Source organism: Carcharhinus amblyrhynchos, chromosome 7 (genome assembly GCF_965287045.1).
Source record: "Carcharhinus amblyrhynchos chromosome 7, sCarAmb.v2.hapA, whole genome shotgun sequence".
Classification (NCBI taxonomy): Eukaryota; Metazoa; Chordata; class Chondrichthyes; order Carcharhiniformes; family Carcharhinidae; genus Carcharhinus; species Carcharhinus amblyrhynchos.
In genome coordinates, this window is record NC_137330.1 from 99,776,755 (window position 1) to 99,799,981 (window position 23,227).

A 23,227-nucleotide genomic window follows, 5' to 3' on the forward strand; every position below is an offset into this window, starting at 1 on the left:
GTATACATTGGGACAAGGTAGAACGGACAAGTTTTTTTTTAAGCAATTAGCGGGACAAGAAAATTATTCAATGGTATCCAAAATTACTACTTTCAGTAATCAAGTCTCTTTCTGTTATTGCCAAATTGCCCCAGGAAAATGCAAGTACTGATTCCTCATAAGTCAACAATAAAATAAAAGCAAAATTGAGAAAGTTCAGATCAATGGCCCCAATATCAGAGAATGTCAATATTGAAGACCAAAAACCAAAGCCTGAGAGCTGGACATATTATAATGACTACAAGCAATATCCATTTTGCTTTGTCACAGTGATATGCCCCAATAGAAACCTCCAAGTGAAGATCTAATTTTTTAGACAGAATGATTCCAGTCACGTACATCAATCCTTCAGCAAAACAAAGGAAGTGTAAGGTACTTAAAATTCTTTCAACTAGGTATTTTCCCTTTGTTTTCTAATAACTGAATGCCAAGCAGATAGTCATTCTGACTTCGCGTTATTGCCAGTGATTCATATCACCTGCTCATCTCTTGTGAGTTCAAGGTTGCATACAGTCCAAATTGAGCAATGCATTGTCTGCTGTAGTGAGTGCATTAGTCATTCGCTGATGCAAGGGCTACTGCCATACATTCCTTCGTGCGATGGCACTTTTCTTTGCGATGGGAAGACATTTTTCACAATTTTCATGCTCCACTGTGGAGTCTTTGATACCAAGTGATTTGGTCATATATAAACTGTTGAAATCAATCTGGCATAAAATTATATTTTGCTTGCATGAATTTTTTATCTTAATTTTGGCCATCTTATGAATATACTAACACACTCACGTTCTCAATACAGTGCAATTTTGGGAGATGACCATCATTAATTCCACAAACAACACAAAAGCAAAATACTGTAAATATGAAATATCAGAAAATGCTGGAAGAACACAGCAGGTCAAGTAGCATATGTGGAGGAGGAAAGAGTTAATATTTCAGTTTGATAACCCTTTATCAGAACCACCTGATCGACTAAGAATTGAACATTTTCTGTCTTTAGTCCATTCTAACGACACGGCCTAGCCACCGTAGTCAACACCATTCACAAACTGCCACCATACTTTCCGAGTTGGAAAGCTGCAATACTTTTGCTTACGCTGCCAATGGATCCCAATGATCTTTCTCAAGCAACACATTTGAAAATTCAATCTGCTTGTTTCTGATAATATAGTCCAAGGCTCAGCATTATACTGCAGCCCAAAGCTCTCCAAAAGCCATACCAGTCTCACCGATATGAGCAATTTTCTCCTTATCAAGTTTCGTTTCCCTTGAGATGGTTGGTTTTAGGTCGTACAAATTACCTACATTTTTCAATTCAATGTGGTTGTAATGCTGCTTTGTCTAACCATCCTAAATAATTTTTCTTTTGCAAGATGATCGTGACCCCTAATTCCTCTGCAGCAATTAACATACGAGAAGAAATGAGGAGTAGGCAATTCAATCCTGCAAGCCTACTCCACCATTCAAAATAATCATGACTCATCTCCACCTTCCTCCCCGCTCCCCATAAACCTTCAACCCTCTACTAATTAAAAGCTTATCTCCTCCTCACATTTGTTTGACATTCCAACATCCACTGATACGTGAGCCTTCTGCCACCCCTTAGCCTAAAACTATGGCCTCTCCTTCTAGAATGTCCAAAAAAGGGGAAACATCCTCTTCGCATTGACTCCGTTAATCTCCTTTAGCCACTTAGACAGTGTGACTAATTTTCTTACTGAAAAAATTTCTATAATTAAAAATACATCCAATGTCAATAAACTCATTTAAATTCCTGATACAAAATATGATACTTTTAAAAATACCTTAAAAAATACATTCTGATTAACATACTATGAATGCATGTTCATAGCAAAGTAATCCTGTCTGCTCATCACTTGTGAGTGGGGGGGAGCTGGGGCAGCAATAAGGGGGTGGAGGGATCAGAAGGCCAGCGATCTGGAGGCCGGCAATGCAGGGCCGAAGTGCACGCACCAATCTCCACACTGACAGATTGGCACATGCGCAGCAGCCCACTCAGCGCCATATGGCATGGTGGGCAGTAGTTAGTATCGCTGCCTCACAGAGACCTGGGTTCAATTCCTGGCTCAGGTCACTGTCAGTGTGGGTTTCCTCTGGGTGCTCTGGTTTCCCCCCACCGTCCGAACAGGCAGCGGAATGTGGCAACTAAGAGAATTTCACATTAACTTCATTGCAGTGTTAATATAAGGCTACTTGTGACTAATAAATAAACTTTACTTTTTTTTAATGTTGCTGGCCTCTCGAGTGGAAATAGATCCTGCCCCCTGACTTTCAGAAGGAATCACGCTGAGGCACTCTGCAGTGCAAGAGATTCATTCCAGAATTCACGCTTTTAAAAAAAGCGTAATTTACTCCCATTTTCCCACATGTTGGGAACTTCAAATTTTTTGGGGGGAATCCCGGACAAAATATATTCCCAGGCCCATTGCTGGCCTTGAGCTTTTAGTTATGATATGGGAGATTCCATGACTTGTACCATCTCACAGTAAGAAAGCTTCTCAGCAACTCACCAAACGCAAGCCAAAAAATCAGGTAGGAGGGGAAAATTATATGAAGCACATTACTTTGGGACAAATCACAATATTCTAGAGCAGCTGCTACTGAATATTCCTAATATTTAATATTTTAAATTAATCACTCTTACACATAAAACACTCAGGGGATGGTGGAACATTATTGCATTACAGTCAAATACAATACCTATTCATTTTGGCTCCAATACTGATTTGACAGTCATTAGCTAGATTGTTATTTCATGTCTGTATATAATGTCAGCTTTTTCAGTAACTTGAGAAATTGCCAGACCAAGGATTTGACAAGCTATGTTTTAAGTCCATAATTTATTTCTAACTCTACACTGTTCTAGTATCACTAAAGGACCCTTAAGTCTTTATGGTCACAAAATTAGAAAATACTGGAAATGTATAGTAAGTCAATTAACATAGAATTAGAGAATAGTGCAGCACAGATAAGGCTGAAATATTCACGCAATCTTCAGCCAGAAGTGCCAAGTGCCTTGGCTGCATCTAAAGGACATAGCATCATAGATGCCAGACTTCAGCCAATTCGATTCATTTCATGTAGCAAAGGAAAGATTAGAGGTGCAAGAGCCTGTGTTTCCAGTGGGAACCAGAAGGCTCTCAAGTCTGAGAAGACTGCCAGGGAGGCCAATTCCTGGGGTCTAGCTGTAAGAACCTAACTGCAGTGCTGGAAAAAAAAATCAATGGACTCCCTTGGGTGATCAAGAACAATGAATGCATCTTCACTTAACATCTCCCATGCACCACTCCAGCAGCATCTTATATTTCTTGTAAAGGACACATAACCCAAACAATTGCATTACATTCACTGATAAGACATTTTTCCCACTCCTTTGTAGAAGATAGCACATAACCACAGAGGGCAATGAGAACTGGCAAAAGACAGACACAACTGCACTGAATGAGCAGCTTGGAAGAGGTGATGCTCAGCATCACATGGATGGCTGTTATAGAAATTGTTGCATCGGATGTTGCCAAAAACATTCAGGATAATCTTATGTTTCTGCTTTATGCTTCTTCTCAAATTCCACCTCACCACCATCCTGCTATTTGACATGAAGTGCAAAACGTAGATGGTTGCGACCAATGACTCCTTGCTTTTTACCCCACCCCAGTTCCCTCATTCATATCCTGCCTCTCTACATTTATGCTTTCAGACACCCCAAAACAGTCACTTGGTCAGCTAGTGCAGCCTCATGAACAGCGAGAACTACATCAAACCAATGAAGAAGCAGCACCATGAACTGATCTGTTTAGATACTGGCTCTGCACATTTCAGGATAGTGTGGAATCATGATCAGCATCTGAAGTCGCAACAATTGAAAAACTTGAGACAAGAGAAAACCAGGAGCAAGATTCATTCAGGATGTAACTTCTTCTATACTCAAGAGATCTTGAATTTTGAAAGTCTCACTTGACATCCACAACAAAAACTGAAGCCCCAAGACTAAGCTTTCTACTTGATGAACTGGATGGAGGCAACAGCCACTACCTAGACTCCAATCTGTTCCATTAAACTTTCTTGGTCCATCAACTTGATTCTAGTTTGGTTCTTGTTTTCACTTCTGAAAAGGTAGCTTCACAAATTGATGACCGTGTGATTAAGAAGCAACATGGTTAACTACCATGTTGAAAGAAAATGTTGTTGCAGTCAGAGTTTTCAAAACAACAAACATTGCTGTGATTTTTCAAGCTGTCCTGAAACTAGCATGTAGGATGCAAAATGGTAGTTCAGTTACTTACTTACAAGTGATGAGCAGACAGGATTACTTTGCTATGGTACAAATATGCATTTTGGTTTTGATTTGTTGGTATTTATGGAACAGAAACACAGGCTTACTTTGTCTAAAATTATGAATGATTGCCATTATGCACAGCTCCAGTTTAGAACTGTTCATCTTTAAAGTCAGCTGGCAGTTATTCCATTTCCATAGAAATGAACTCAATGAATCTAAAATGGATTTAAAATTCTTCAACGGAAAGTCGAATTTGTTCTACAAACATAATACAATTACAAATACCTATTATGAAACCGATCAATCGATTTAAATAAATTCGTAATAAGTTCAATTCTAAAAAAAAATTCGCAATACCTGCAAGCAAAGTACAAAGGTGTAGCTCCAGAAACATTAGGCCGGTTAATATCTGCACCACTGTCAAGAAGGCAAAGTACTGTCTGTGAAGAGAAAAGGGATGTCAAAGCAGATGTCACTGAGCATCCAAAACATACCATGCATACTACGCAAGAGCCAGACAATGGCGATCTCCAATAGCAGAGAACCTAACCAAATGCCCTTGAATTTTCAACTGAATTAACATCACTGAATCCCACACCAATAACATTCTGGGGATATTCATGGGTTCAACCTTCAAGAGCAATTTCTGCATGGGAACAATAACACTGGAAAGTTTCCATCCAATTCACATACTATTCTGCCTTTGAAAATACGCTGTCCTTTATCGTTGCTGGGACAAAATCCTGGAATTTCCTCTCTAACAGCACGTTGGGTCTAACTACACCACACAGGCTGCAGATGTCCTTGAAGGCAAATCATGACAGCCTTCAAGAGGAATTAGGGATGGGCCATATAGGCTAGCCTCATCAGCAATGCAAACATCCCCTGCACAATACAATACAAAAAATGCTTTGCAACCAATGGACCACTTTAAGTGCAATTACTTCAGTAATATAACTTCATGTGGCAGTAAAACTGCCCACTGCAAGAACATAGACAGATAATTTGTTTTATCAACGTTGGTTCTAGGATAAACATTAACCAGGATTTCAGGAGAACTCTCCTGATCTTAATAAATACTACATTTTACCTCTGTCAAAGAGGACAAACATGTAGCTTACTGTCTTACCCCAAAAAAAACTTATCTGGTAGAGGTTTTCAAAATCAGGAGATTTACAAGAGATTTGAATAAAGAGACTTAATATAATTGACAAATAAAACAGCGGTGATATGGAGTGGAAGAAAATTATGCAGCAAACTATGATCTGGAATGCACATTTTGAAAGAGTATGGAACAGATTCAATAGTAACTTTCAAAAGGGAATTATATAAACATGAAGAAGAAAAATATTGCAGGATTACAAGGATGGAATTAACTGAATGGCTCTTTCAAAGAGCTAGCACAGGAACAATGGGTCTAATGGTCTCTGCACTGTATCGTTCCATGGTCTCACACAATGCTGCAGAGTACTGTAGTGAAGTTGCAGTCCATGTTGCATTCAGTCTCAGTGAAAACTGAATTCATAGTCTTCCAATTCAGGCAAATCTATTACCACTAAGCCAAGACTGACACTATCTCCCATAACTCCATGTTAAAGGGGCAATTTTGCATGACTGATCAACCTAACTCGCACATCTTTGGACTGTGGGAGGAAACTGAAGCACCCAGAGGTAACACGCAGACACTTGAGATATCATTTGCCTGGTGCATGCTGGAATATTATAGCAAAAATCAGTACTCCCTAACTTCACACAAATATTTTCCAAAAGTGGTGTTTAATCCACAGGGGAACATAAACAACTAAGTGGAACAGAATCAAAATAAGTTTAACTTTTAATCAGCATGTACATAATTATAATTGATGCATATAAATACTTCAGTGTTATATCCATGTTATATCCAATGCGCGCAGAAATCCCATTTTTATCATGCCGATGGAGTAAGTTATCAGTTGCCAATCCACTTAGTACATTCAGAATGCGTATTCCATCACTGCACCCTCCTTAGTAATCTGCACTTTATCATACCCAACGATACTCCATTTTTACATGCACCTCAATAACCTACTTTTATAAATTGTACACTGAGCAGATACACCATCTCTGAATCTTAAGCAGCTGACAGTCTACCCCAATCAGGTTTCACATTCAGAAAAAGATCTATGGTCAAAGCACACATAACAAAGTAAAAGAAACAATGCAAGGGATGATTATGTGTGACATTCCTACCAACACTGAAAATAAGAGCAAACAAAGCATATGCTTCTACAGGACATTGTAAATTCATCCATCAGGGCAGATTCAGATGAGTAACACAGATGTGATAAGTTAAATAATTTCTCAGACTACATATTTGCTGTACAGAACTTCAACCTGGAGTATGCATCTGCTATTTCTTTTGAAGAAAAAACTGCATTGCAAAAGTTCCATATTTAATTTCCAAACACTCATAAAAAAAACAATATTTAATGTCCTTTGGTGTTACAAAAGCATTTCAGAATGACTCCAAATCCAAAATTAAGGTACGAAGTTAAACAATCTGTTAAGTTGGTCAGAAAATAAATGAATGCCTAATAACTATTTTGTTAAAACCACCTACACTCACCGTCTTATGCCCATTCTGACAGGCCACATGTAAAGCAGTCTGACCCATTGCATCTTCAACGTCCACATTATTAACATGCTGAACTAGGTCATGAAGCAGCTCAGTGCGTCCATTAACAGCCAGCCAATGAATCTACAATAGATTTGTTTCACACAGTTAGCAACTTCTGGTCACTGACTGAAAAACAAGCTCTTCCTTTGAAATAAGCATCACCATTATTTTCACTGATAATTAAACAAAGCCATCATGATCAGCCATGATCTTATTGAATGGCGGGGCAGGCTCGAAGGGCTAGATGGCCTACTCCTGCTCCTATTTCTTATGTTCTTATGATGATGTAATTTACACGGACTTCGGTAAAGCTTTTGACAAGGTCTCGCATGGGAGACTGATCAAGAAAGTTAGAGTTCATGGGATCCAGGGCAATTTGGCAACTCGATCTAAAATTGGCATGGTGGCAGGAGACGGGAGAGTGACGCTCTGAGGTCATTTCTGTGATTGGAAACTTGTGTCCAATGGTATACTACAGAGATTGCTGATGGGTCTCTTGCTGTTTGTGGCATACATTGATGGCCTAGACACAATTGTGGTAGGTATGATCAGTAAATTCGCAGATGACACAAAAGTTGGTGGTGTGGTAAATAGCAAGGAAGAAAATCTTAAATTATAGGGTGACAGACAGGCTGATCAGATGGGCAAAAAATGGTGGCAAATGGAATTTAACCCTGAAAAGTGAGAGATGATGCTTTTTGGGAGGTCTAACAAGGAAAGCGAATACACAATGAACAGAAGGATGCTAGGAAGCACAAAAGTTTCCTGGAGGCAGGAGGGCAGGTAAATAAGGTGATTAACAAGGCATATGGGATACTTGCCTTTATTAGCTGAAGCATAGAATATAAGGACAGGGAGGTTATAAAAGGACAATACACGGTGGTGGTTAGGCCACAACTGGGGTACAGTGTGCAATTCTGATTGCCACAATACAGGAAGGATGTGATAGCACTAGAAAGTTGAAGAGAAGATTCACCAGAACGATGCCTGGGCTGTAGCGTCCCATCTATGAAGAGAAGCTGCATAGGCTGGGGTTGTTTTCCTTAAAAGTGAGGGTGAACCTGACTGAGATATACAAAATTGTGAGGGACACGGGGTAGATAGGAAGAAGCTTCTCCCCTTGGTAGAGTGATCAATAACTAGGGGGCATAGATAAAGGTAGGAGCAAGGAAATTTGCAGGGGATTTCAGGCAAAACTTCAGCCACTGGTTACTGAGAATCTGGAACGCATTGCTTCAAAGGGTGGTACAGTGGGACCCTCACAACATTAAAAAAAGCATTTAGATGAGCATTTGAAAACCATAGCAAACAAGGCTATGAACCAAGTGCTGAAAAACAGGATTAGAATAGAAAGGTGCCTGATGGCCAGCACAGACATGATAGGCCGATGTGTCTCTTTCTGTGCTGTAAAAGTCTATGACTCTATCCAGGGAGAGAAACAGATGTTTTGTGTCAAACATGACTTCTACAGAATTAAAACTTCTCTCATACAAAATCTTACAACAGTGACAAAATTTCAAAAGGACTTATTTGGTTTTAAAGCACCTTGCAATATCCTGAGGCCACAGATTGAGCTATTTAAAAATTATATTAATTCACAAATTGATGATAAGCTAAGTTAATTGGACTTGTTCCAGATGAAATATTATCCAAAAGAGAAAAAAAAAAATCAATCCTGAAGGTCATCCTGACACCAGTCGTGGGAAAGGTGTTAGAATCAATCATTAAGGAGGTTGTAGCTCAGCAATTAGAGAAACTCAAGGTAATCAGGCAGACTCTGAAAATGAAATTACGTTTGAAGAATTACTTGGAGTTCCCTGAAGGAGTAACATGTAGTGTGGATAAAGCGGAGCCTGTAAACATGCACTTGGATTGCCATAAAGTATTTCTTAAGGTGCCATATCAAAGATTATTGAGGAAAATAAAAGCTCATGGTGAAGGGGTTAAAATACTAGTTTAGATAGAAGATTAGCTGACTGGCAGAAAACAACGGTATGCATAAATGGATCTTTTTTTGATTGGCAGGATCCTCCTGTGAAGGCTTGGTAGCTAAATTTACAGATGGCACAAAGATAGGTAGGAAAGCATGTGGCAGTTCAGTTGTAGAGATCAGTTGAGTGAGTGGACAAAAGTCTGGCAGATGGAGTATAACTCGGGAAAATGAGAAGTTGTTCACTTTCAGCAGTAAGACAAAAATGTAGAGTAAACGAACAATGATGCAGAAGGATATAAGTGTTCTAGTGCATGAGTCACATAAAGCACAAAAGTATGCAGGTACAGCAAGTAATGGAATGTTACCCTTTATTATAAGAGGAATTGAACAATAAAAGTAAGGATGCTATGAATGTTGCAGTTACACAGGGCATGGGAGAGACCACATCTTGAATACTGTGTGCAGTTTTGGTCTTCTTATTTAAAGGAAGGATTTAAATGTATTGAATGCAGTTCAAGGGAAGTTTACTATATGTATACCTGGAATGAGCAGGCTGTCTTATGATGAAATATTGATCAGACTGGACTTGTCTCCACTGCAATTTTAGAAGAGTGAAACGTAACTTGATTGAAGTATACAAGATCCTGCACAGTTTCAACAAGGTGGATGGACAAAGGATGTTTCCTCTAGTGGGCAGCTTTTAAAAAAAAAGGGAGGTAGTCACTGTTTAGGACAGAGATAAGAACTCTTTTTCTCTCAGAGGGATGTACGACTCTGGTGCACTCTGCCTCAGAAGGCAGAGTAGAGGCAGTGTCAATTAGTATTTTTAAGGTTGAAGCAGATTGATTCTTGCTAGGAAAGGGAATCTAACATTATCAGGGGTAGAATGGAATGTGGAATTTGAAACAAAAATAGATCAACCATAATCTATTGAACAGCAGCGCAGGTTCAAGGAGCCAAATGATCTACTTCTACTCCTATCGCATATGTGCATATTCCAACCTTACCGCAGTCAGTCCTTCATTGTTGCAGATGTTCACATCAGCACTATATTCCAACAGTTTTCCCATGCATTTTTTCTGCCTACAAAGAGAACACATTACTTAACAATGCTTATTTATGATGCATAACCACTGATTAAAAAAAGCACACTCCACACTTGGCACATGGGTCAGCTTCCACACCTATAATAACACCAAACTTTAACTCTCTGCTTTCTTCATCCGATAGCCATCATCATGGTCTACATCTGTCTGTCTTGTCTGGACAAATCAGACAAGAGCTTCTGCAACTAATCTCAAATCTATCAAACCAGCCCATTGTCAGCTCAGATAGTCTCAATGTACAGACCCTGCCTATACACAGTTTTGTAGTCCACTTTCTTCACTACATACACTGCTACCAAAACCACTTTCCTCCCACCAATACAAAATCATTTGCCTCTACTTATTCCTCAGGCTGCAGAAATCTTGATCCGTACCCATCATCTTGGAACTGACTATCTCAAATGCTCGAATCTGATTCCATTCTTTACAAATTACAACTCATTGAGAAAGCTGAAGCCCAAGCCCTTACCCACCTTGACACTGATCATGCTACCCTTGTCAAGGCCCTCTGGTTCCACTAAATTAAATCTACAATGTCACCTTGCTTTCAAACTCTTTCCCCAACTTTATTAGTAATGTACTTACATATAACCTGGATTTCACCATTACTGGTTTACTTCTCACCTCCACTGGTCCTTGTGGGCGGCACAATGGATAGTACTACTGTCTTGCAACACCAGGGACCCGGGTTCAATTCCAGCCGTGGGTGGCTGTGTTGTGTTTACACATTCTCCCTGCGTCCACATGGGTTTTCTCCAGGTGCTCTGGTTTCCTTCCACAGTCCAAAGATCTGCAGGTTAGGTGATTGGCCATGCTAAATTGCCCCTCGATGTGTAGCTTAGGGGGAAATTAGTGAGGTAAATACATGGGGTCATGGGGTAGGGCGTGGGTAAGATGCTCTGGCTGAGAGTTGGAGCAGACTCAATGGGCCAAATGATGACCTTCTGCAATGTGGGAATCTTATAATTCTATGAAAGATGATGAAATGCAGAGATTTCTGGAGGGACTGCATGAACGATGTGGCTGACAGATGTGCCACAGGTGCTGATCAAATCATTTTGCATCAGTCCTATGAATCTCTCCACTTTCTTTGCCTCAATATTTAACAATGTCCACAAAAGCACTCTACACTTCTTAAATGTCGCTGTTCTCCCTCTTCCTGCCTGTTTAATCTTAACTTCTTTACCATTTAGTGCCTTTCTACATGAATTTAGTTAAACAATTTGCTGCTCCATCAAAATACACATTCCAACATTAGTCACATAATCTGAGTTGCATCAGAATCAGCTGTATTGCAAGAGACCATGTCTGTGTGTGTTGGAATAAAATCTGCCGAAGCAGCCAAACTGGAGTGTTCAAATCCAAACTTTAGGGCTATACTGGAATTCAAATGTCAGCATTTTTAAACATTGCAAATACACCATTAAGACGTCCAGTCCCTTCGCAAATTCTGAGCATAATGGTGACTTGGGATTAAGCTTGCATTCTAAAATTATTTTAGAATGAATTATTTTAAGCATGAAAATATTTGAAAAAAGTGTCCAATTTAGTGGTTAATTATACTTTTGATTTCAAAAATCCATAGACGTGACAAAACCTGCTTCATAACAATTCTACCTTGATCTATTTTAACTAAATATAACAACATAACTGGAAATTGGCCTGATAGAAATGTGGAAAAATGGTAACTTCTGAATTAATTCAAGGATTGAGTTGGGTTAAGCAAACTCACCCATTCCTCGCTGCTAAATGAAGTGGTGTACACCCAGAAATATCCTGGTAGTTTGGATTTGCTCCTTTCTTCAGTAGTAGAATGAGACATTCAACAGAGCCACAACTGTATTAGATCATAAAGAAAATAAATCAGTAGACAACAAAAACAGAAAGAAGAGTCGCACTGGACTTCAAAGGGGTTTCTCTCTGTCTCTCTCTCTCTCTCTGCAGAGGCTGCCAGACCCAAGAACTTCCAACAACGTTATTTCAGATTTCCAGCATCTGCAGTATTTTGCTTTTATTAAATCAGTTGGCAAGACACAGCCTTTATCTGAATGTCCACATTTTGCAAGAATTAACATATTTTATACAATATTCAAATTCCCTCAAATTGAATTTCAACTAAACCTGGAGTGTTTGGGGGCTTCTGCTTTTAACCAGCCAACAGCTAAAGCTTGACACTAATAAAACTTGACGAGTAAATAGACTGATAGATCATCCAAACTTGCTTAATTTTAATGATTTGATTTGCTCAATCACTACAGCAGATACTTGCAACAAATTACACAATTAATGGTGTGCCGTTTCCTATAAACAGATGCAAAGATACTGACACCAGCGAGAGGAAAGTCACAAGATACAACTTTCATTAAGTAGTTATACTGGTCTATACTGGAACTGAAAACTTGACACAATTATCACTCAGGCGGTGATACACATTCAATGTTGTTCAAAGGAATTACCGCACTGTCCAAAATGCCACCTTTCACATAAAATTTTAAACCTACACCCGACTGGTCCCCATTCCAAGGCTCCATTGCAAGTTTATTCCTCAAGTGTCCTGGCAAACATTTATCTCTCAAGCAACACAGCAAGAAATTTTGAATTGAATTGATTTATTGCCATGTGTATTGGGATACAGTGAAAAGTATTGTTTCTTGTGAGCTGTTAGACAAAACATACCATTCATAGAATACATTGGGGAGAAGGCAAGGATAGGGTGCAAAATATAGTGCTGCAGTTACCGATAGAGTGAAGAGAAAGATCAGTCTAATGTGTGATAGGACAATTCAAAGGTCCAATGGCAACAGGGAAGAAGCTGTTCTTGTGTTGGCTGGTATGTGTTTTCAGACTTCTATATCTTTTTCCTGATGTAAGAAGTTATAAGAGAGTATGACCAGGGCGCTAAGTTAGAACAGGGTATGTCCAGAGCACATAGTGCCCTTGATTATACGGGCTGCTTTCTCGAAGCAGTGGGAAGTGTAGATGGAGTAAATGGATGAGAGGCTGATTTGCTGGTGGACTGGCTGCATTCATAATCCTTTATAGTTTCTCGCAGTCTTGATCAAAGCAAGAACATAACTAAGCTATGATGCAACCAAGAAGGATGCTTTCTATGGTGCATCTATAGAAATTGGTGAGTCATAGTGGACATGTCAAATTTCCTTAGCCTTCTGGGGAAAGTAGTAACATTAGGCTTTCTTAACTATAGCGTTGACACGGAGGGATCATGACAAATTGTTGGTGACCTGAACACTGAGCAACTTAAAGCTCTCAACCATCTCCACTTCATCACCTTTGATGTAGACAGGAGCAGGTCCTTCACTGCACTTCCTGAAGTTGATGCTCTCCACTTAGGTGCCTCAACTTCCTCCTTCAATAAGTATGAGCTCATCTAAATCCCTGCTGCCCACATCCTAACTTGCACCAATCTTCATGGTCACTAACCTGCAATTAACTTCCAGTCAAGTAATGCCTCAAAATGTAAAAATCTAACTCTTGGTTCAAATCCTCCACGATTTTACTCTTCCCCATCTCAGCAGCTTTCTCCAGAAAATGAAAAAAGGACAACTTGTAGCTGCAATCTACCTTCCACAATCTCCATACTCTACAATCAATTTTGACGTCGTCACTATTATAATGTAGGAAATGCTATACCCAACATGCACACAGCAAGCTCCCACAAACAGTATTGCAATATAATCTCAGTTTCTGTTAATTGATATTGACTAAGTGATAGAGATCGGGGGAAGTCTGTATTCTTCTTCAAAATAACGCAATAGAATGGACAGGGCCCAGTTAAACGTTACATCCAAAAAATGGCACTACTGACAGTGAAATACTCTCTCACAAGTGCACTGGGAGCAACCAACACTGCCACATCCAACAAGGTTGAGATTTCTAGCATTCCTCTAATTCTAGCCACTTCTGCACATCCATTTTCCTTCAACTCACTATTGACACCATATGTTGTCTAGGTGACAGGTTCTAAAATTCCCTACTTAAACCTCTCAGAATCTTTACTCCCCTCCTTTTTGACATGCCTTAAAATCTCTACCTAAGTTTTGATGACTTGCACAAATCTCTCCTTGGGACTTGGATGTCAATTCTTGTCTCAGTCCTGTGAGCTGACGTGGAACATTAGCTGTAGATAGAATAGGTATAATCTCCAAAATGATATAGATAGGTTGGTGGAGTGGTGTCAAAGTGGCAGATTGATTTTAACAGAGAAGTAATGCATTTAGGGAGGTCAAACAGTTATAGGGTGTACACAATAAATGGGAATGTACTAAAGGGGTAGATGAAGTGAGAGATCTTGGCATACAAGTACACAGGTCCATAAAGGCAGCAATTCAAGTATACAAGGTTGTAAAGAAGGCATATGGATTGCATTGGCAGACGTATAGAATATAAAAGTAAAGATATAGAGTTGGAATTATATAAAACACTAGTGAGGCTTTGGCTGGAGTATTGTGTGCAGTTCTGGTCACCACGTTACAGAAAGAACATAACTGCTCTGGAGAGAGTGCACAGGAGGTTTACAAGAACGTTGCCAGAACTAAAAAAAGTTTTGCCACGATAGGTTGTGGTTATTTCCCTTGGAACAAAGAAAGCTAAGGGGTGACTTGATTGAGGTGTACAAAATTATGAGAGAAAGAGATAGAATGGAAGGGGTAAAATTGAGTCCCTTGGTGGAGAATTCCAGAACCAGGAAACATAGATTCAAGGTAAGTGGCAGATGGCGTAGAAGGAACGTGAGGAAGAAAGTAGTGGGTGTCTGGAATTCACTGCCCAAGCTGGTGGTGGAAGCAAAGAACCTGAATTATTTTAAAAAGTACCTGGATCTGCACCTTAAGTGCTGTAAGCTACAGGGCTATGGGCAGGAAGGTGGGATTAGAAAGGGCACGTGGATGCCCTAGCACTGGCATGGACAAGGTGGGCCAAATGGCCTCTTCTACAGTATAACTTTTCTATGGTTCTACACAAAGAATGACTACTTGAGCAAGGTAACACAGGTTGCAAGGACTGCATGTCAGCAAAGTAGTCAAGGGAAAAATACTGGACGGAAAGTCACCAAGATTGTTTTTATTTCTGGACCGTAAAAAATGAAAGAAAAGTCATTCACGCAACACTCAGCTTTATCCTCTCCATTTTTATTTATGAAATTTATGATGGTCCACAGAAACAACCAGAGATTTTGCCAGAAAACTTGCATTAACAAGATGTTAAGGACGCCAATCCTGGCTATTTTTCTTTAGTCCAGGAAACCCAACTGAGAATGGCAAATGTTCTCAAGAACTCTATTTCCATAATCGATAATGAGAATAAGATCTAATAAAAATGTAAGATGGGTCTAACAATTACAGCATTTAGTTATATCACACGAGTAACACTTACACCTCTACTACATAACACTTTCAGTAAGCTGTTTGGAATCTTACTTTGCCGCAATATGCAGTAAGCTTCTCTTGACACGACCAAAAGCATAATTGACGTCAAACTTGGAATTTGTCAGCAACTCTGAAACAGACCTTGGAAAGGAATATATTACATATTATCGGTCATGAAATGACTTATAAACCAGAAGCAGATAGACCATAAGACATAGGAGCAGAATTAGGCCACCTGGCCCATTGAGTCTGCTCCACCATTCAATCATGGCTGATATTTTTCTCATCCCCATTCTCCCACCCTTTCCCCATAACCCTTGATTCTCTTATTAATCAAGAACCTATCTCTGTCTTAAAGACATTCAGTGACCTGGCCTCCACAGCCTTCTGCTGCAAAGAGTTCCACAGATTCACTACTCTCCGGCTCAAGAAACTCCTCCTCATCTCCATTTTAACGGATCAAATCTTTAGCCTGAGGTTTGGCCCTGATGCATGGCTAATTTGATTTTAACCTCAACTTCACACTTCTGTCTACCCACAATAATCTTTCACCTCCTTGTTTATCAAGAATCAACCTACCTCTACCGTACCGATATTAAAAGGATCCTGCCTCAACCATCTTTTGAGGAAGGGCATTCCAAAGTTTTTATATTTCAAATTAACTTTCTCTCATACTCTAATTAGTCATTCTTTGCTCTTTTTTAAATTGCAAATCATTCCAATCTTCTGACCTGCTATCCATCTCTGTGCAAATATATGCCTTTTCTCTAAGTTTTATACTAATTTTAGTTTCTTTAGTTCACCAGAGATGGTGGGTCCTCCCTTTGGATTTTTCCTTTCTCACTGGAATCTATCTATCTGTTCAGCGTATTCTGAAATCGCCCCTTAAATGTCTGCCACTGCATTTCTATTGACCTATTCCTTAATCTAAATTACAGTCAAGGTTACATTTCACTTTTAGTTACAATCAAGACTCGCATTCCCTCTTCATTTATTTTGAGGATCTCTTCAGCTTTGACAATTAGTAGAATTAAGAGGACTTAAATTATTGCAGGAAAAAACGCTACAGAATCTCAGCAGGTCTGGCAGCATCTGTAAGGAAAGAAAAGAGTTGATGTTTCGAGTTCAGATCACTCTTTGTCAAAGCTTGTGCTTTGACAAAGGATCACCTGACTCGAAACATCAGCTCTTTTCTCTCCTTACAGGTATAGCCTGACCTGCTGAGATTTTCCAGCGTTTTCTCTTTTGGTTTCAGATTCCAACATCTGCAGTAATTTGCTTCTAATAAATTACTGCAGTATGCACCACTCACAAAATGCACTACAGAAGTTTTGGTGAACTGCTTTGAAAACACCTCACAAACCCACGGTCTCAAACAGTTAAAAGAACAAGGGCAACTGATACATGGCAAGATTTTCACCTCCAAGTTTCCTTTCAAGTCACACCATCCTGACTTGGAAACTGTTTCTTCATCACCACTGAGTGAAAATCCTGGAAATCTCTCTTTAGCACCTCACAAACTGCAAGAGCTCAAGGTTGTTCATCATTGTTCTCTCAAGGGCAATTAGGGATGGGTAACAAAGATGGCTTGTTCACATAGCCTACATCCCATGAACAAACTGGGGGCAAAAGTACCTCACTTGGATGCTTGACATTCAAATAATTACCAAAAATGGTCACAGGCAGCTTTCTAATCTTCCCAATGTCAACATACCACAATAACAGTTGCATTCACTATAAATCCAAATCTAAAAGAGAAAGAATCTCCCATGTAGGATGAAAAGTGAATTACTGTTTCTAGATGAATATGTCCTTCTGAGCTTTCTCCTACCCTTCATGGTCTTATGACTTCCTACCATTAGATTACTGAATGATCATATTCATTTATCTTTTCAGCACTTACTTAGGGAAAAACCAAAAATAAAGCTTACCTATGCTGATCAGCCATTACCATTGGCATTAATGTATAAACTGCAGTTTCATTATCTGTAAGGGCAGAGAAAAAAATGTGATGTGTTAGCCTGGCTATGATGATGTAGTGAATATCTTGAAGCAACAGCATGCTAAATACTCATTTGCACTTTCTCAAAATTATTAGAATTAAATAAGACAAACAGGATAAAACCATTGCTTAGGAACATGTGAAAAGCTCCCAATTACTTGGAAAACTTAATCAAAGGTACACAATATTCCTTGTTTTCCAATATCTTTCCATCAGCACCTCCGCAGAATTCAAAAGAAGAAAGACAATCTGCTACAAATACACAGTAGGCTAGGTCAAATTTATTAAACAGAAAAGGCAAGTTTGTAGTGCTTTGGATATTCAGACATTATCAGATTCACACCCAAAATATCACATCCTGACTTTCTCTTTATAATGCAAACTAACCTGCAGTTAAATTATAACTTGTTTCAGAATTCTACAATTTCCATTTTCTCTTTAATCAAAGAGATGTGTAATATCACAAATAACTATTTTCTGTCACAGTTTGTGGGATTACTGCATTGATGCTAAGCAGTGGGATTCCTTTGATTTTGTCTACTCCATGAAACTTGAATGTTTTTCGACTATACACGACAAATAAACAGGACAAAGTTTCATTGTGGGAAAAGGAAAGAAAAGGAATCACTGGCACACTGAAAATAGAAAATGTTCAGAATTTTTTAATCTTTCAAGTTATTGATCAATGTCCATGCTGAAGTTGAAGAAATATAACTTTCAGACAATACTTCAATACAGATGGGTGGCACGGTGGTTCGCATTGCTGCCTCACAGAGCCAGGGACCCGGGTTCAATTGTCGGCTTGGGTCACAATCTGTGTGGAGTTTTCACGTTCTCCCGTATTTGCGTGGGTTTCCTCTGGGTGCTCGGATTTCCTCCCACAATCTAAAAGATGTGCTGGTTAGGTGCATTGACCCAAACAGGTACCGGAGTGTGGTTCTTCATGGAATTTCACAGTAACTTCATCGCAATGTTAATGTAAGCCTTACTTGTGACTAATAAATAAACTTTACTTTATCTGTTTCATAAACTGCTACATTAAAATAGATGTTTGCAGGTTTCTTGAATCAGAGGGTGTGAAAAAAAACTGGTGCTGAAACGATTTCCACCTTTCCACCCAACATTCTGAATTTACTACCTGGTCTAAAACGTCATAAAATAGCACTCTCCCAAGGCTCTGCCAAAATAATTATATCTACCAGTATAATCGGAGCAATCAAAGATTGAGTTTAGTCTACATTACCTCTCCCTTCTTCTAAAATGTATCAACTCGCAATTTCCAACATTAAATTCCACTTGCTACCTCTGTGCCCATTCTGCTGGCTTATCTATCTTCAGCTCCATTTGATATCAATGAAGGTATGAAGAAAAGGTACTTTTTCTGAAGTAAATATAGATTCAGAATTTTGCATGATGGTGGTAACAACACACAGGTAAAAATGTGGATTATCTGAATAGTAATTCTAATTCAACATGATCATACAAATTACATCCAGCTGAAGAAGAAAATACATTGCAGTCTGTTTTTTTCTAACACAACTCTTTAATCTGTCCAAAATAAGCAAATGGCGTGGATGGTGGAATCTGAAAAACATAGAATGGTGAAAAAACTCAGCAAGTCTGACAGCATCTGTAGTGAAAGCAAACTGGAGTTAACGCCTTGAGTTTGTTTGACTCTTCATCAGAGTTGAAAGAGACGGAAACATGCTGTATTCTACAATATAGCAGAGAGACAGCAACAAAGATGTAGCAGACTAATGAACAAGAGACAGATGGCCTGGTGTGGTGGCGGGAATTGCATTGTGACAAAAATGTAAATGGGATATTTAAAATAAAAGTTTAAAATGAGGCAAAAAAACAGTCTAAAGTTGTTGAACTCCGTATTGAATCCTGAGGGCTGTGATATGTCTAATCTGAAGACAAAATGCTGCTCCTCCAGCTTGCATTGGGCTTCACTGGAAATTGCAGCAGGCCAAGGACAGTCGCGTGGGCATGAGAGCAAGGTGCTGTATCAAAATGGCAAGCAACAGAAAGGTTCAGGTTATGTTTGCAGGCTGAGCAAAGGAGGAAAGCAGTCATCTAGTCTGCATTAAATCTCACCACTGTAGAGACTGTATTGGGAACAGCAAATACAGTGGACCAAATTGAAGGAGGTGCAAGTGAAATGCTGCTTAACCTGAAAGCAGTGTTTGGAGCCTTTAATGGTGAGGAGGGAGGAGGTAAAGGAGCAGGTGTTGCACCTTACATAATCGCACAGGAAAGTACCATGGTAAAGGGATGGGCTGTTAGGCATAATGGAGGAGTGAACCTGGGTGTCACCGACAGAGTAGTGAGAGGAATATCTGTTGCATGGTGGCATCATGCTGGACCCAGGAGGAAAAATCAGTTGTAACTGGGTCAAATCCTAACTTGAATAACCGGCATTTATCTAGGGTCACCCAGGAACCAACAAGCCAGAAAGCATATCCTCCTGATTTTGTCAGCCAACTTTAAGCTATGTCTCATTGTGATATTTTTATTTATTCATGGAATGTGGACGTTGCTGGCTAGGCCAGCACTTATTGTTCATTCATAATGATTTCAAACAACCAATGACTACTGCCTGTTAGTCAGGAACAAGTAGTTTCAACTGTCTCAATACATCGCTGCTAACCAGTTGAGCAACTGACTTGGAAAGCATCATCAATGACTTGGAAGAGAGGGCTGAAGGATGGGTTAGTAAATTTGCTGATGACACCAAGATTGGTGGAGTAGTGGATGGCTCTTGTAGGCTGCAGAGATATTGACAGGATACAGAGCTGGGCAGAAAAGTGGCAGATGGAGTTTAACCTGATAAGTGCGAGGTGATTCATTTTGGTAGGACAAACTTGAATGCCGATTACAGGGTCAACAGCAGGGTTCTGAGGAATGTGAAGGAACAGAGAGATCTTGGGGTTCATATCCACAGATCTCTGAAGGTTGTCACTCAAGTGGATAGAGCCCTGAAGACTTATGGCGTGTTACATTTATTAACAGGGGGCTTGAGTTTAAGAGCTGTGGGGTTATGCTGCAACTATAAAGGACCTTGGTGAGACCACATTTGGAATATTGTGTGCAGTTCTGGTCACCTCACTATAAGGAGGATGTGAAAGCATTGGAGAGTGTGCAGAGAAGATTTACCAGGATGCTGCCTGGTTTGGAGGGTAGGTCTTATGAAGAAAGGTTGAGGGAGCTGGGGCTTTTCTCTTTAGACGGAGGAGGATAAGAGGTGACTTAATAGAGGTTTATAAGATGATGAGGGGGATTGATAGAGTGGATGTGCAAAGACTACTTCCTCGGGTGGATGTAGCTGTTACTAGGGGACATAACTATAAGGTTCATGGTGGGAGATATAGGAGGGATGTCCGAGGTAGGTTCTTCACTCAGAGTGGCTGGGGTGTGGAATGCACAACCTGCTGCGATAGTGGAGTCGAACACTTTAGGAACTTAAGTGGTTATTGGATAGGCACCTGGAACACACCAGAATGACAGAGAGAGGGATAGCTTGATCCTGAGTCCGGACATAGCTCAGCACAACATTGAGGGCCGAAGGGCCTGTATTGTGCTGTACTGTTCTATGTTCTATAACCGTTTTCTCACCCCTGGGGAGTTGGGAAAATGGCAAAAGATGATCCTTTGAATACAGAGGCTGGGGGGCTGGAAAGTCAGAATAAGAAGGTTCTGAGGGGAGAAGGGGTGAGGGCAGAAGCGACTGCCCTGTCAACCACAGGCTGGGATGGACAGACAACTTGGTAAGGAAAAAGGGAGACATGCCAGAACAGCCATTTTTGAAAGTGGTATCAATGAACAGATGCAGTGGAAGCAGGGAAACTGAGAGAATGGGATGGAGAATCCTTACAAGAAGTAAGGTAAAAGGTGCTGTAGTCGAGGTAGCTATGGGAGTTGGTGGACCGGAAAGGAAATTGGTAGTTTATTGCTGTAAATGGAGAAAGAAAGAGGGGGGAAATTAGAGAGGTGGAAATTAGAAGCAAAATCAATAATATTTTTCCAGGACCAGATAAGAACATGAAGTGGAACCAATATAGTCACCAATATAACTAAAAATGAGTTGCCAAAGCAGGCCTGAGTTAGGACTGGAGCAAGGACTGCTCCACAAACCCCACAAAAAGACAGGTATTATAGTGGCCCAAGCGGATACCCATGGTCACAACCTTTATTTGCAATAAGTGAGAAAAGGTAAAGGAGAAATTCTGCCTCTTCTTACATTTGCTATATCTTGGTTGCAATCTCTCCCATCTAAGTAATAAAAACCTCGAATTAAAATATCAATTTTTCAAAACGGAATGACAAAATATTTTCAAGTGGTTAACTAGATGACAGATACAGTTCCTCCTTGAATTTAAATTTATATTTGACAACAAGGACAAATCATTGTGTATTTAACTCAGCCAGACAGTGTGGAATATGCTATATCAGGGGCTGTCTTTTCTTTTAGAAGAGATGCAGTAGTAAATTTCTGCTAACAAAACAAAGCTAGTCTCTCGGTTTACTATAAGAGAGCAGTTATTACAAACTAGTTCACTCAATGGAGATTGGTACACTGCAGAATAGGCCAGTGACTATCCAAATGCAGCTGTTGAAATGATTCACTAATATTCTAATTGCTTCAAGGCCCACAGATAGCAAGCTTCTGGTGCAAGAAATTTTACGAACCACTTCCAATTTACATGGGTTGTGGATTTACTGCATTAAATTTGTGAATATTTTGGATACGATATCTTTAACATAGTAAAATAGCAAAGACACTTCACAAGCTAACTATCAAATAAACTCTGGCACTGAGCTGTGTAAGAATTATTAGAGCAGTCAGAATGGCCCAGGGGGTAGGGGGTGTGGGGGTGCGTGTATTAGACTAATAACAATATTCAAGGTTTGAACTCTATTCTGTCTGTGGTTGACACGGGGCCTGCTTCCTCATCCTACCTGTGGCAAAAATCAAAGAACACAGCCATGGTTTGGTAAATAATGTCCAATGAACCTTGAGAGAACTCAAGAAGAAGATGTAAAAGAAGAATCTCTGTCTCTCTTTCAGTTCTCGGGCTCCTCCCTCTGCAACTGGACCCTAGACTTCCTAACGCACAGACTGCCTCCACGATCATCCTCAAAACTAGTGCTCCACATGGCTGTGTCCTCAAGCCCTTACTATACTCCTTAAACACCTCCAAAAGTATGCCCAAATTCCCTTCCAAATCAATTAAGTTTGTTGATGACATCACCATTGTGAGTCAGATCCCAAACAATAATGAAATACAATACAGGAAAGCAATAGAGAATCTGGCGCAGTGAGAATAATCTCTTCCTCAATGCCAACAAAACAAAGGAGATAGTCATCAACTTCAGGAAGCGCAGCGGGGGACATGTCCCTGTCCACATCAATGAGGACGTTACCGGCCTTAAGTCTTTAGGTGTCCAGGTCACCAACAACCTGTCCTGGTCCGTCCATGCGGACACTGTAGTTAAGAAAGCCCACCAGCGCTTCTACTTTCTCAGGAGACAAAGGAAATTTGGCATGTCTGCTACAACTCTCACCAACTTCAACAGGTGCACCATAAAAAGCATTCTTTCTGACTTTAGTCACAGCTTGGTATGTCTCCTGCTCTGTCCAAGACTGCAACAGACTACAAACGGTCATGAACAAAGCACGGTTCATCACTCAAACCAGCCTCCCATCCATTGACACTGTCTATACTTCCCACTGCCTCAGAAGAGCATAATCCATACATCTTGGACATACTCTCTTCCACCTTCTTCCTTCACGCAAAAGATACAAA

At 39.9% G+C, this 23,227-nt stretch overlaps 1 protein-coding gene across 2 annotated transcripts in view; it reads right to left on the minus strand.

Annotated features, from left to right (window-relative positions):
• Nucleotides 1-23,227, minus strand: part of hace1 (HECT domain and ankyrin repeat containing E3 ubiquitin protein ligase 1) — a 72,555-nt gene that overhangs the window by 43,636 nt on the left and 5,692 nt on the right. For both annotated transcript variants that reach the window (XM_080192823.1, XM_080192822.1), the window contains exons 2-7: nt 17,347-17,401; nt 15,467-15,556; nt 11,764-11,868; nt 9,933-10,008; nt 6,942-7,073; nt 4,694-4,776 (exon numbers count right to left, since the gene is read on the minus strand). In XM_080192823.1, coding sequence (XP_080048949.1) covers nt 4,694-4,776; nt 6,942-7,073; nt 9,933-10,008; nt 11,764-11,868; nt 15,467-15,556; nt 17,347-17,401 — 541 coding nt within the window. The remainder of the gene's footprint in view (nt 1-4,693; nt 4,777-6,941; nt 7,074-9,932; nt 10,009-11,763; nt 11,869-15,466; nt 15,557-17,346; nt 17,402-23,227) is intronic.